General features: G+C 38.1%; 1 protein-coding gene across 1 annotated transcript; it reads right to left on the reverse strand.

Annotated features, from left to right (window-relative positions):
* Positions 1–719: 719 nt before the first annotated feature.
* Positions 720–12,132, reverse strand: LOC110048640 (transcription factor coe2-like). The gene is made up of 15 exons (XM_020754415.2): positions 11,758–12,132; positions 11,423–11,579; positions 11,262–11,319; positions 10,677–10,732; positions 10,092–10,165; positions 9,858–9,926; positions 8,450–8,531; positions 7,242–7,359; positions 6,193–6,323; positions 5,529–5,655; positions 5,276–5,364; positions 4,686–5,016; positions 4,011–4,256; positions 3,198–3,398; positions 720–2,808 (listed from the first exon to the last, which is right to left on the reverse strand). Exons 1-15 carry the CDS (start codon positions 11,844–11,846, stop codon positions 2,711–2,713), a joined length of 1,926 nt encoding a protein of 641 aa, XP_020610074.1. The 5' UTR covers positions 11,847–12,132; the 3' UTR covers positions 720–2,710.
* Positions 12,133–15,101: the final 2,969 nt, after the last annotated feature.

Genomic DNA, 15,101 nt, shown 5'->3' on the forward strand with positions numbered 1-15,101 from the left:
TGACCGGTGATTGCTGGGTTTTCAAATTTCTCCGGCGTGGTGTGGATGGAAAACATTTGATGCGCTTTCAGAGTGAAACCTACGTTTTCAAATTTCTCCGGCGTAGTGTTGACGGGGCCTTTAAGATATGTACAAAAGGTACACGAATTCCGACGCAGGGACGTGCGAGGTACTGGTTGGTTAACCAGTATTCCGCACGTCCCTTGTAAGAGGGAGACGAGCGATGAAGGTCAGTTGCAAGATCTCAATAACCCTACACAAGGCACAGTTCGTCTACCAGGACCGGGGCCATGGCCGGGTTGTTCAAAGCCCGATTAAGCTAACCCAGGATAAGAGAGAATTTTGATTTGAGTTTTGTAACTTTGCGGTGAGGTTTTCTGTTTCAATTGTTTGGCCTTTTGTTTTGAGTCTGAATAATCTCAAACTAGACAAAACATAAGCAGTGAAAAAAAAAATTATACAAGAAAAATTTACACTGTGGTTAACTGTTAATCCCAGGCTAGCGTTAACCGGCTTCCGAACAACCCGGCCCATATAAATCTCAAATTTGGACTGTTTAGCCACAGCAAGCACCGCACCCAACCAACCTCAAATTCTACAGTGCGCCTAATCCATGGACGTTGTCCAACTGATGCCTACTGCCTTCTAGTCTTCCCTTTGCTCTCCACAATCTTCCAGGTTCAGTTTATTAATGGCAGCTACACAATCACATCACCACATTTCTTGAAAAATGTGTTTAATTTCAGATCATTGGATTTAAGAAAATGTTTCACACCAAACTACATTTACAGCGAATTTATTCTCTATGGAACCTTTCTGGAATGTGCAATTGTGCGAGACGATTTGATATCACGGCCTTACTGCATGCAGCCCAGGTGCAGCCACTGCATATATTAACAGAATCAAATCGTCCCTTTTATGGTACAGAAGTACTTAGTACAGTGTTACTGTAATAAGGAAGTGTTAACGTAAGATATCTGATTCAATTGAAAAATCTTTAAGAATAAATAGAACTTACTTTACCAATTTGTTGCAGCTAAATGAGCGGCCAAAAGGTTTCAGTGGAAGTCTAGTGCGCAGGTGTAGTGCAGAGCGCCCTTAATTCTTCATGACAGTTTTCCTGCCGTCACGCAACTCCCGAGTATCGCGTGACAAAGCGAAAGAACCAATGTATGAAAGCTTGGAATGGAAACCAGTTCTAAAACAATTAGATTCGAATTAAAATGAACCTAATATATTAGATTTTTCCTTGCAGTTGCGTTCTAACTGCAATTCGGTTTAAATGTTACACATTGATTCGTACAAAGCGACTGAAAATCTTATATTTACTAAATGTAATAACATATACTTACAACAAATTCTTTTTGCACATCATCGTACACGAAAAAAAATAAATATTCACAGTAAGTGTAATATTATAAATTCGAGTTTGCAGGTATTACAAAATAGCTCATATCCATTACATAGAAAAATAAGTTACGACTCCATCATTATTTAAATTGCTTATTAATTTCACAAAAATGCTTGCAACTGTTCAATATTACTTGGAAAATATGTATGGTACAAGAATATATTAACTTCTTGGATAACATTACGCCGTTAATTTGTGCATTTTTGACTATTTATAAATTCATTCAAGGAGAGACGAAACTGCAAAAAATATATTTTCTAGGTAAAAAAAAGTCAGATTTATCCAACCCCCAAATTAAGCATTTCTGTACAAAACCTAGGTAAAATAAGCTAAAGGATACATTCGCAATGCGTTCTGTGCAGCGATTAAAATTACATGTGCCATTCCTGCTTCTGCACTGGAAAAAGATGTTCAGCCTTATAAATTGCAATTGCCCAAACTACGTACAACACGAGACAAATTCTCTTTTGCCTAAAGTTTGTGAAGCAAAATAGCTTTTTTTCCTGAAAGTCTTATCAGTTATTGACCCCCAGTCCATGAAGGGTTTAATAGATCACTTTCAAAATTCGATCCATGGTAGAAAGCAGCGTTGCGACAAAATTATCGAATATTTCGACATGAACTTTGGCTACAGATTTTTCAAGATTTCAAGACTTTCATGATTCAAAGCTCTTTCGTCAATTTACTGAAACGATAATTCAGCGACAACGAACTCCAGCATACCAGAACTATACTACTTATGTCGCTACATAAATAGAAAGTGTAGTTGTTGTCAGATTGGAACTGGTTCGTGTCCATCAGTGAAAACCACTTGTACTTAACTTAAATAAGAACCAGTAAGACGCAGACGTATTTCCGGCTGTCGCTTGGCTCCGCCGAAAATAACGTCTGCGAACCCGAGCCAGGAAACGATTTCTGTGACGTAGGAATTTTAAGCCAATCGCAGTTTAGCTCAAGTAGCCCCAGAACTACTGCGCGAGGTATTTGCTGCGAGGAGCACTCGAGTCTCATTCTATCATGGAATCTGATTGGCCAAGGGGAAACAAAAATGATTACGTCACAGAAATCGTTTCCTGGCTCGGGTTCGCAGACGTTATTTTCGGCGGAGACAAGCGACAGCCGGAAATACGTCTGCGTTCGCAGGCTAGATGAGTCCTTGAAGTCTGCTTTCCCAAGCATTTGTCTCCTCTCTCCTGTGCAGTCGTTCAATGTGATTGTGTAGGCATACTCAGTGCGTCGTCATTCTCATATTAATTGCAGTGGTTGTCTGAACTCTCTTTCTCTCTCTTTTCTGGCACTCTACGAGTTACCAGCTCCCACATGGTTTGCTGGTTTGGGCTGAACAGCTGCACTTACAGGGATTGCAAAGGTGCCACCAAAGGAAGAAGAGACCATACCTGTGAAAATACATCCAAAACACATAATGTCACTGCACCAGAATCTCAAAACACTCGTCAGTTTTCTCTACTTCGCGAATAGTCAACACGTATCCCGTGAAGTCGTCAAGGAATATTGCTTTCATACTTAGCAGGCAAAGCCAAAACGAACTTTGGCAAACTTCATATATCGCAGGACAATTTGTTGATTGATAACAAGGCGTGATGAGACATTATAACATGCTGACTTGGCTTCAGAACGCATGCCGGAAATTCCATTTCCAAGGACCACGATTTAAACACTTTACGTGGGGAGATGCCCTAAGACCCCCTACAGTGGACCACCTCTCAAACCCCTATCTCTAAAATCCTCTATCTGCCCCAGGACTGGGTGTACACCAGAAACTAACCTGGCACAAGAGCAGCGGAGTTTGTATGAGAGACAGAAGGTGAACCTCCCTCTGACACGACAGGTGGTCTCATCACTGGATTGAATGCACTCTTCTGTTTCACAGCTTGGATCATGTTTGGCGGGAAAGCAAACATCCCTGCATTCCCATTTGGCGGTACACTGTTAGGTGTCGGAGGCAGTGATGGGGACTGAGGAACAACTGCAACAACAATCAAAAAGTAAAGATTACATTAGTTTAATATACAAACAACTAACTAATAGATTTAAACAAGAGAGTTACGGTGGCCAAAGGGCCTGCGTGCTTGAATTTGGATCAACCATTGCTGAGTCGAGGTCACTATGTTATTTTCTTAGAAAGACATTCTAATCTCTCAGTGCATTTTTCCACCCAGGAGTAGAAACAGGTACTGGTAAATTAAGTGATGGGGGGTAACACCCACCCACCCCCCAGCCCCCCCCCCCCCCCCACACACACACACACACACAACTAGCATCCCATAGAGGAGGGGAAGTAAATATAATCTTAGTCACAAGTTTAATTTCAAGGAAAACAGAGATTTAAAATAATATTCTTAATTATTGGCTTGTAAAAGAACACAATGCTCCTAGCCCTTAAAACAATAGCAACTAAAAACATGGAATGTAGAACAAAAAATATTTTCCAATTGAAAATAATCTCTAGCTAATGAGGCAAGACTACAATATCTATAAAAAGGAAAACATGATTAGACTGGGCAACACAAGTGAAAATCCAGAAACTGATCACAAAGTAAAATGAAACCTGAGTCAGTGATCTTAAATAATATCTTACATGTGGCACCATTGAGGAAACCAGGTGATGAAGGAACAGCCATATTGTGTAGAGTTATTGATGGTGGAAGCCCTCCTGAGTAACCATTGATACCATTGGGTGCACTAGTCATGCTAATTGCAGCTGACAGAGGTACTGGCACATCAGAGTTAGCAGGGGAGGCTACATGTCCTTCACTTGACAAAGAAGCACTATGTGGATATCCTGGCAGCATATTTACATGTCGTGTGGTGGGTGTGCTGCTTCCTAAAGCACAAAAACATGGCTCAAGTTACATTTCTCTCTTAATTTAAACATCATGGTCAATCAATAACCAACAAAAGCTTGCTCAAACAAACAGCTAACATTTATCTTCAGTGTTGAGTAAATTTAAAATGTCAAAAATGCCAGCCCTTACATTAAATAATAGTAATAGGGGTTAATTTATAAACAATTCTCAATTAATTCTTGCAGGTTCTAACTGCAAATGCAGTACACAAAACGTTTTTACATGCTTATCATTTACTTAACTTTAAACACCTATTGTCATGTGTTTTAGGAGGGTTACAAGCTAAGAATCACAAGAATATACCTCACTCTGCTCCCAGTTATATGTTTAATCAAGGAGTAAATTAAAATTATTATTAATACTGCTATTTAATTTTTTGCAAAACTTATATTATTCATTCTATTTACCTGATGTAACAATAACTTCATTATTGTTGACATCAGTCTGTGCAGTGGAACTTCCTATTCTCTGCTGTTGACTGCCAGGGTTTGCACTGCCGTAAACAACAGATGGAGCATCCGGATTACCAATAGCAACATACGTTCCTCCATTGGTGATTGCATCAGGTGATATGGCTGTTAAGTGTTGTCCTATCATCATTGAATGAGCACTGCTAGCAGTGGTTGGGGGAGGACCTCCAGGGGGTGGATATTGCGACCCGTGAATTTGGGTTGGAGTGCGAGGAATGTTGTAGCATACAGCTTCAGCAAGATCTGCTGCTCTCTTTAATATGATTTCCTGAAAAGAAACAATTGTGAACATTAGTAACTATGACATAGAAAGAAATGAAGAAATAAAAATGAATTGAGGAAACTGGAAATGGACTGTTTTGACTTGTATAATCTTGTATAAAAATAATTTTCTATTTTCCTCATCATCCAAACAACCGGCTGCAACAGCCTATGAGGAAAAAGTCTATCTTTCACTATTTAAGGCACAATATGAAAAGCACACATGTAAGAGCAATGTAAATTTTGTACTTTACACTTAAACTCACCTTGGGCAACTTTTCAGGATCACCAGGGTGTCGTGGAATCAACTTTGTCAATCTTTGGAAACCATAGTCAATGGTAGGTTCACAAAGTGCTGCGTAAAAGTCACGACAAAATTATTGAAACAAAATCTGACTTATAATAATTTTAACTGACTCAGCTAGAAATAGAAAACAATACAAAAGACTTAGGAAGTAATAATTTGGTGGCTTACTCTAGAAACCTGTTTAAATTTTTACACATTTTCCAGTGGCTTACCAGAATAAATGAATCTTCCAGGAGCAGTCTTGCAGTACTGTTTATTTCTATACATCAGTGTTACCTCCACCATACCTGGGATGGGTCTGGGTGGGGCTTGGACACGGATAGCATTGGGGGTAATAAACTGCAAATAATGGCAGGAAAAAAATCATTAAATAAATATGTTAACCAGTCCTGACGTCTTAGTAAGAGGGGGAACGTAAAGATCAAGAATAGATATTTTCCAAGAGACAACTGATAAATTGTAAATTAAAGTATATTTTTGCATGGTGGCCCAGCAACAGGGATCCAATTGGCTTGTAGCTGGCTGATAGTTGGCAAGGGGCAAGGCCCAGAGCCAATTAACAAAGTCAATAAAAAACCAAGAACAACCATCTTTTGTAATTTGTTTTAGCATAAAAAATGTTTATTTAAAGAAAAATGTTTTTATCTCAAAAAGGTCACAAAAACACCAAGTTGTTTAGAGCCTTTTTTAAAGATTTGGAGCACTATTGCCCATTTTGTCTATTTCCCAGAATCTAAAACTAGCGCAAGGCAAATGGGGCTGTACACCACTCCAACTTGGTGAGCTTATACATCATTGCAAATCTTGGAGTATAAAATTAATATAAATAATAAATGGCTTACTTTGTAATCAAATGATTGATAAATTGATCATTACCTCACTCCAAACAATCAGTGAACCAAACACGACTTGCAGACCATCAAAAAAGTTATCTCCAATCACCACAACATTAGTTCCACCTGTTGTCCATCCCTCATTGGGACAAATAGCCTTGATACTTGGATAAGCTGAAGACAAAACATTAAGAGGTTTAAATTTTTGTCTTCCTTGTTGTAGAATAGAAGCCATTACTATTGATTATGTCTAGGTGTGAACACACTTCGATGCACACGCTTCGGAGAATTTGGATTACCATCTGTCAAACTTCAAATGACTGACGGATGGATCATGCTACAGTTGAAATCCAATTGATGTCCATTTCATAATGCCCCTCTGAACCCTGAGCTATGTCATATATGGATAGGTATATATCCCCCTGGGGAAGTACTCTACAAAGTTTTACATGGGGAGGTTCTGCCAAGGTCCAACCCCTTAATATCCTTTTGTATACCATTTTGACTGAAAAAAGGTACCTCTTTCACATACTTTCATAAATGGCCCGTATTGGAATAAATCGCCAAAAAAGGAAATATTAATATTTATATGTAGCACCTAATAAAGGAAATGATACAGCAATAAGGTGCATCTGTTCAAATATTTTAATTAAAGGTCCTTTAAAGTAACTAATTGACAGATTTCCCTACGTTTTCATTTACCTCAACTTGTGAAATCTCTGCCCTTTTATATACTGGAAACCTGAAAAAGGTAGCCCTTTCGGGCGGAGCCTTCCTATATAGGCCATTATAGGTAGTGCCCCCCCCCCCCCCTAATATCACCCATACCATTATAGGGAGTACCTCTCCCACTGATATTACCCAGCAACTGTTACCTAGTAGCTAGGGCCACATGATAAGAATGTGATACTGAGGTATGTCGTGGTGTTGGACATTCCATCCTGGGGAAGTAGTGATAGTCCTGGTTGCTTCATGCTACCAAAACTGGAATAAGATCTGACAATGAGCCAGAGTTTGAGTGAGACTTGGTACAAGGGGATATAGGAACTGAATGAACAGCTTTTATTTTAAAAATAATAAGAAGAGACTCGCCATAGGCTGATTCTACTTTGCGGCTTTTTCTTCCATGTTTGGAATTGTTATGCACAAACATGTTATCAGAGCACGCCAACATTCCAGCAACAGGATCAGGTGAGGAGGAAACATGTACCTGCAAAGAAATAAAAAAGAAAAATTAGCTAAGAAAGTCAAAATAAGAAAAAAATGTTAAGTGTTGTGCCATAAATGCTCTGTAAGCCTCCCACTTCTCATTTACATGTACTTAACAGTAACTCTCCTGGTCCCAACCGTCTGTCCCAAGGGATGCCTATTCCCTGAAAAGCCAACAGACCTTTGCACAAAGAAAGAGGTAAAATTTTCTGCAGCAATTTTTTTTTTTCCATACAGTCATGCCATGGCCAAATTATAATATGAAGTTAGGTCTCTTTTTTAACATTCTGGGGGAGGGGATTGCATCTGAACTTCCCACCTCCTATCCTCACCTCACCTATCTTCTTTGTGCTCTGTTGTGCGTAAGACCCCCCCTCCCACCTCCTATACCTTTTACATTTTGTTGCCACCCTTTCCTTAGTGGCTCCCAACTTGTGGTAGTTTATCTATTGCAAAACATTCCTCTCCTCTCTCACCTCCTGTAAAGTTTCTGATTATAAAAGTAAGAGAAACCAAGGTGAAAACAAGAGCAGGAAAGAGTAGATGGGGAAGAAAAATAAAATACTACGGATACATTCAAATACATGTGCAGTTAGCAAGAAGAAAGTTGCACTGCCAATGAAGAAAGGTTTTAACTAAGATGATTTCCACTGAACATTTGAGCAATGATGGCAAAAATAAAGTTACCAAAAAAACCTCATAGGATGGTAATATTTTGAATAAAGGTAGGAAGATCTTATCGAGACTTAAGGTCCAAAGCTGACCCCGCAAGAGAAAATTGAACTCAAAGTTATCCATATTTTATCCATATGTTACACACACATTAAGCATTCTTACGAGGTTTGACATTAAATTTCTAGAGAATGCTCGGGGATTAAATTACAGGGTCACCCAGAGAATGAACCACAGTGAGGTGTTTTAAATAGTATTGAAAAAGTTACTGTGCTGTGAGCAGATTTTTAGTAATACTTTTTGCACTTATTGCTCGAACTTTGAGCGGAATCCATCTTAAATACTAAAATTATAGTAATAAATTAACAATAATTACTAATAAATTAATACACTACTGACTTATGAAATAAATGTTTTACCTGAAATCGTCTCATATCCCTTGGATTTCCCGCATTTTTCAGACAATTTTGATTGCACTTGAGAAAGAATTTCAAAAAGAATCTGCAAAGTAATAGAAAAGTATTTGACGCTTCTGATTAATGTCTCTTTTCTCTTTACAGTACTATAAATCATCCATCGTGTACATGTGAGAAGAATAAAGAAAAAGGTCTGGCATGCACAGTTGAAAAATTGTTACTGAACTTGTAAACAGGTTTGTAACAGCACTGAGAACATCAGATTAACCCTGGAACATTTGCTTTTAATCTGAAGTTTCTTTTATTAGTAATATGAAAGTCACAAATACTCATAAATAATATTATTATCTCTTAAGAAGAAGTATGTTTCACGTTTGATCTACTCCTCTAGAACAAAGAAATGAGTGGGGTACAAACAATTTGGCTGAATGTGACTAGATTTATGCATGGTATGTACCAGGAATGCACGCTATTGTAATAAAAAGGAAATGTACTGTTTCCTTTTTAAGATATTAACAATGTTAAATATTGTGCATAGATACACCCAAAAGTTTTTTTAAGTTTAAGTAACTTAATTTAACTTCTATTTCAATTACTGCCCTGAAACCTAAATTTCTCGCTAGATTTATGGGTGGGGTCTGCTAACAAGCCACCAAGCTTACTTCTTTCAAACTAATTTAAACTAACTGAGTGATTTTTCTGAGCAGCATCAAGATAAAATAACACAACACTAACTCTTATCAATAACAATTTGTCAACTATTTACTACTCTCAACAAAATGCGAACAAACTCATGGCAAGATAATTAATTGAACACTATTTCCATGGAAACAGGTAAACATTTTTTTTTCAAGGCGACTATTTATACTATCTGTAATTGAAATGAAAACAACACCTGATTGTCTCTACAGTGACAAAAACTCAAATTAACTTTGGCATTTCTTTTTAGATGTAAATCTACAAAGGTTATCAAGCTTTATGGTGAACTAATAACTAACAGTTCAACTGAATAAATATATTAGAAGAATTTTCTCTACGATACTTTATTTAGGAGAATAAGTTTGACCGTATTATTGGTCAGGCAATTTTTAAAACTTATAGCACAAAGTAAGTATTAAAACTTTAGAAATGGCATTATCACTTTTTTTTAATAGTGTCCAGAATATATTCCTCTCAAAAATCCCGTTTTGCATAGGTATTGTTCAGATAAACAAAAGCAAGGAACAATTAAAGCATACTTTACACCTCTCAATGTAATCTCTTGCATTCACAAGGCAAACAATGGCAGAATAAAATGCATTCCTTTAGCAAGACATATTACATGGTATACTTTTCCCTTTGGGAAGTTTTTGGACCCAAAACACCACATGGGAACATATCTTACTATATCACAATGTTACATTTTATGTACCTGTCTACCACAACAGGGTCCGATGGAGTCTCATTTTTGTTACCACATGATTTCTTTTCACAGCATCGGCTGTAATCAGGAGAAGACAAAAGATTACAATATTAGTATTCAACACCATGCTCAGGCATTTTTGGTTAATGACGAAACATAGTATATTCCAAAGACCCTCCACAACTAATCACAACTGTAGAAAATTTCCTAATATTGATTTATCATTATGAAACAAAACTTTACCTGCACATTACTTCATGGGTCATGAGAACACGACACATTTCAGGGTTTTTGTCTTGGCCCTCATACACAATAGGCTGAAGTAAACAAAACGGTTCTGTGTAAGTTTTATATTAAAGCAAAATATGAACGTCTTGTTTTCTTTCCAACTTTACTTGTAAAATTAGTTAACTTTTTAATCAAAGACAAACCAGAAAACTAGGGGTTCTAAAATTTTCCCAACAATTTGTTTTTGCTCAAACCGAAACCATTATATGAGAACAATAATTAAGCTTATTGAGAACTTTTTTTGACAAATATTTGCAACTAAAGAATATTTAAAATTTACTAATGATTTACCAAATATCGACATCACTCCATTTATACACACAGTAACAATCTGATCGTAAATCTTGGTTTTTAGGTCAATAGGTAATTGAACTTTCAAGATCTCTATTGTCAGCGTTAAATTTGCCAGGATCATAAAACTCATTAGTGTAACTGGAAAAGAATGTTAATTACTCTTCAAGTGATGGAAGAAAATTATGGTAATTTCTTTTTTCAAGCACCAACGCAAGAAAAAAAAGATACTGTTTATAAGCTTTATACCTGCTTCGTCGTCGAGTTAACAAGCCGAATGAAGATGTCTTGCTCACTTCGAATTCCTAGAGGACGAGTACAGTAATAAAACTTTAGAAGCCTGTAAATACAAGGTTCTACGTTTTCTAGTTTGCACCGCGCGCGCGAATTGTTAATTTCGACGCAGAAGACCACAATTTGCTTCTTTCAGAACTTCTATTTTTCCAACCGTCTATGACGAATGTTAGTTTTTGTCCTTATTCATTTATCACCAATATTGAAACTGATCTTTCAAGCCCGAGCAAACAATTTGTACAGTTTGTGTAAAGAAGCAACTCCCTAGGCAACTTGAGTAAATACTCTAAGGCACTGAGAATGGTCACATTCCGTTAGACGGCCAGTTGGGGTTAACGTGATGAAACCTGGTTAGACACCGGAACCAAAATGTGTCTCTATAGACCTCGGATCACTTTTCCCCTGTCGACGGTTATTTTCCGCAAGTGAATTTCATATTCCCACTGGGGTCCCTCTTAATTTGATAACGAGCTTACTCATACACACTTCATCGACCGTCAAATGTACACACACATGGGCAAGTGAACAGGACAAACTCACCATTGCTGTAGAGAAGTTGAAGTCTGTACGAAGCGCCGTTTCGGACATTTTTCTGATCCTGCAGGAAAGAAAACCGAATCGAAATACTTACATCTGGACAGGGAAGTTTAAACCAACAGTTGTTTATTACATTAACCAGGAAAATATTTAGAAAAACCTACCGGCAGGTGTTCGATGAATCCCGTAAAAACTGCGCGCTCGATCTCGACAGCTTGCCCTGTGCGATCATAGAATGCCAAGACGAAGTGGAAAAAGTTGCTTTTCCGGAGATTTGACGGAGGCTGCTTCTCAAAATGTGCTCTGGCCAAGCTACATCCGCTGGGAAACAGAAAGAGCAGGGTAAAAAAAAAAAAGTATCGTAAAGTTTTTCCGTGAACTGTAAAAAAAATACAAGTGTATTTGACAAGGTATTCGAGAATGTGAAAATCACGTGGCTTGTGCATACGACGCTATCTAGGAGGAAATCGCTGCGCACTCATATCTAAATGCGCCCAACCTGGCCACTTGATTGCTGTCCATGGTAGCTGGCTGCATCCAGCCAACGCTTTCTTCTTTTAGCGGTGAAGTAACGCTATGTTCTTGCATGGATGTAAAAGTTAGTTGACAACGGCCAAAATTTGTCTTGCGTTGCAGTGCCGAGTTCGACAAATATTTTCACTCGAGAGCGCGTCGAGTTCTCTTTTGCTGTCGGAGTGAAAGTCGATTTGACTCTACATTCGCTGGTTTGCCGGTCTTTTGGCTTCAACGCGGGTCGCGGTCACAAGTCGTGGGTTTCTTTGTTGTCGTGAAGAGTTTGTGAAATGTTCAACTCCCAAAGGACAGCAGAATATGTAGTGATTAACCTCCCGAGGGAATTATGAGGAGAATGCAGAATCTAATATATTTACAATGACGTCGTCCTTGACCAACCAAATCGGCCGTCGCTATTGTCTGTGACAATGCTTTAACTAAACAGCTTTTGTCTCTATTAAAAATATTTATCCTCTCTTTGACCAATCCGGTATCAGACATAAAGAATGGCGAGTAACGCAAGGCACGTGGCACTACGTGACCGTGACTGTAGCACGTTGTTGCTTATTACGAAGGCAAATTCGCTGATCGGAAATAACTTTCAAAGCAGAAAAATAATGGACATCCTGTTCTTCTTTCGTAATCTTTTTGAATATAAATTCACAATGAAGAACTACCTGGAAACTATGCGAAAGCAAATTGGACAAAAACTAGTGTGCACCCCATCCGAGATTTCATTTGTATCAGAGCCGAACTGTACGACAGGGCTCTATCACGGTTAGCTGTGATAGCACGAGCTCCTCAAAAAACATTTCGGCTTTAACAGCCTTTTTTAATGCGAAATCAATCAAGAACCAATGAGTGAGTAAGAGGCTCCTGAGAAATCTTAATAAATGATTTTTAGACAAAGTGGAAATGAAAACTCGAGATCAGGCAAAAAATCCGCGTAATATTTGTTGGTCTGAAATAGAATAAGGAGTGACAAATCCCTAATGGAAGCTTGAGCTCCGGGGTAAAGGGCTGCTGTAGGGTTAACGAAGAGGATAAAGAAAATTGGCTATAGCATGCACTCTTTTACCGACATTTTTTTCTTTGTTCTATAAAAATCAGCTCGCTTACAAGGCAACGAGCTTGACTCGACCAGAAACGGCACTCTTGTGCAGTAAAGCAGTGTAGTTAATGTCTCACTCAAGATTTTACCGTGTTTTTAAATAAATAAAGTATGTAAATTGTAAACTTCTTTAGTAAACCCCAGGCAGTCATTATCCTCTCTTGTATAAGGTAATGACACAACGGTTTCCAGCATTTTTAGCGCTTATCTTTGATGTATCAGTGCTACCACGTACCATTCTGGTCCACTCTCTTTCAATTGATACTGTAATATTGGTGAAAAACAAATGTCCAATGTTCAAGGCTTATAAGGTTACCATAGCAACGGAATAAACTGTTTTTCAGTGCCGAGATTAAAAAATTATTGTTGGAGGAAGCTCAAAGTTGCTTTAGTTTTTGGAAAATTTGAGGTGTTTCTTAAACTACTACCAACTTTGCGTCACCGGATTCACTTTTGAGCTATGAGCACTCAAAGCTAAGGGGCAAACCATTTGACTTTTGAGGGAGGGTTGGGTTGGAGATTTTAAAAAAAAATTTCCTGCGGCTCCCAAGCAAAGAAAAAAATTCATGCATGACTGACGCTGAGAAAAAAAAATCATGCACGCGTTGGGCAGCCAAAAAAGAATTCTTACAAGTCGTAGACAGCCCATCCCTGCCTGTAGTCCAGGAAATCTAAGTCGTTTACATACAAGCTGTGCTCTTTTATTCAATAAAGCAAGGTTGTCTCAAAAAAAGGAGTTCACTGAGTTCATCGAGTCGTGACTAAATATTTAAGTTATCTAATCCTTTTTCTAGCATGACAATCTTTTATACCATCAATAAATAATATTATTATTTTGTTTGTGACCGTTTGAATCAAAACTCTCGCATTCAATTTGGAAGATGACTGATTCGAGGTCTTGCATCAATAGAAATGGGGTTGGCAGTCCTGCACCGTGACTCCCAGGCGCCTGTTTTAGACGAGTATATCTTTGAGCAAACAACCTTTTTGCATGAAACATCGAAGGAACGGATTCCTGTAGATTTCGCCGAGTAATGGTTGTTGTCCTATTAAATGCCATTTTTTCGTGAGGATTTGTTTAAAGGTTTGACACTGATAGTTGATATTGCGTGACAAAAGACAAAATTCGTTTGTTTTCCCTTTTCTGTTTTGGTTGGAGGGCTACTTTCCTCATTTCAAATTTCCGGCTTCAGAGAGGGTTGTCAGAATAAGATTCTCTCGCTAGCCTCTTTCAATACGGTGTGATCAGTGAAGATATTGATTTTCTCTTGAAATATTTTCGTCGAAGAGTTTGTTCTGAGAAGTCTTGGAGCATCTCCTTTGATGAAACCTTTTTTACTCTCGGTAGGTGGGTTGAAGTGAAGTGGATATATTGAAACGTCTCAGTAGGCTTGAAGTGTGTACGCACATCAAGAACAGAGTCTTTTTATTAATCTTTTGACTTTAGAAATGTTAGTATCCAGGAAGGTCGTTTTTGTTTCAGATACTTCAGCCGTAAATTTTATTGTTGGGTGGAGGTTATTTGCCCGGCGTTCAATGAACTGTGCTATTCCTCCTCTGTTTATAGTGTTTATAGAGTGAAATTATGTTGTTTCAATATGAGCGGTTGAAATGCACTTTGGCTTAGGATTTCTGTTTCTACCTTACTCATGAAGATGTTAGCAAATGCTACTGCCATCTTTGTGCCCATGGCTTGCCATGTATTTGGAGGCAGTTTTTTTTTCAGTGAACTGGAATTAGTTTCCTTGTAGAATTAACCTCAGGAATTCTTCCAGTAGTGGTGGTGGGATAGGAGTTTTGTTAACGTAGAATGTTTCCTATGCTCTGTATACTGTTTTGATTCCCTCCTTTTGTGGTATGTTCGTATAGAGGCTCGGTACGTCCATTGAAAAAAGTATAGCGTCCGCTAGGACTTGTTTTTTCTACGAAATTAATGGAGTCCGTTGAAGTTGAGATAAGACTTCTTTAAGTCTTTAAGTCTTCTTTTCTGTGATCTTCTGTTGCTTTGCAACAGGTAGGGCTGTCCCACTCCTGATTGACTGAAAATAAAAAAATCTGCCTTGTTGGTCAGTGGGGAAAAAATATTTCCCCTCTCCCCCCTTCTCAAAAGTCAAATGGTTCGCCCCTAAAATAAGAGTTTTGCCAGGGATTTATAAAACTTATGCTGTTAGTAGGATGACCTTTTGCCTCACAAAAAAGGCCATGGTTTTTTTTTTATC

Source organism: Orbicella faveolata, unplaced genomic scaffold (genome assembly GCF_042242905.1).
Source record: "Orbicella faveolata isolate gen_17 unplaced genomic scaffold, um_ofav_v1 contig_1, whole genome shotgun sequence".
In the NCBI taxonomy this organism is placed as follows: domain Eukaryota; kingdom Metazoa; phylum Cnidaria; class Anthozoa; order Scleractinia; family Merulinidae; genus Orbicella; species Orbicella faveolata.

Coding starts and splice junctions, on each gene's coding strand:
- LOC110048640 (XM_020754415.2), bottom strand. CDS start 11,846: ATGCAAGAACATAGCGTTACTTCACCGCTAAAAGAAGAAAGCGTTGGC. Junction 9,927..10,091: donor ACCCATGAAGTAATGTGCAG/GTAAAGTTTTGT, acceptor TCCTGATTACAG/CCGATGCTGTGAAAAGAAAT. Junction 5,017..5,275: donor ATCCTGAAAAGTTGCCCAAG/GTGAGTTTAAGT, acceptor GTTTCTTTTCAG/GAAATCATATTAAAGAGAGC.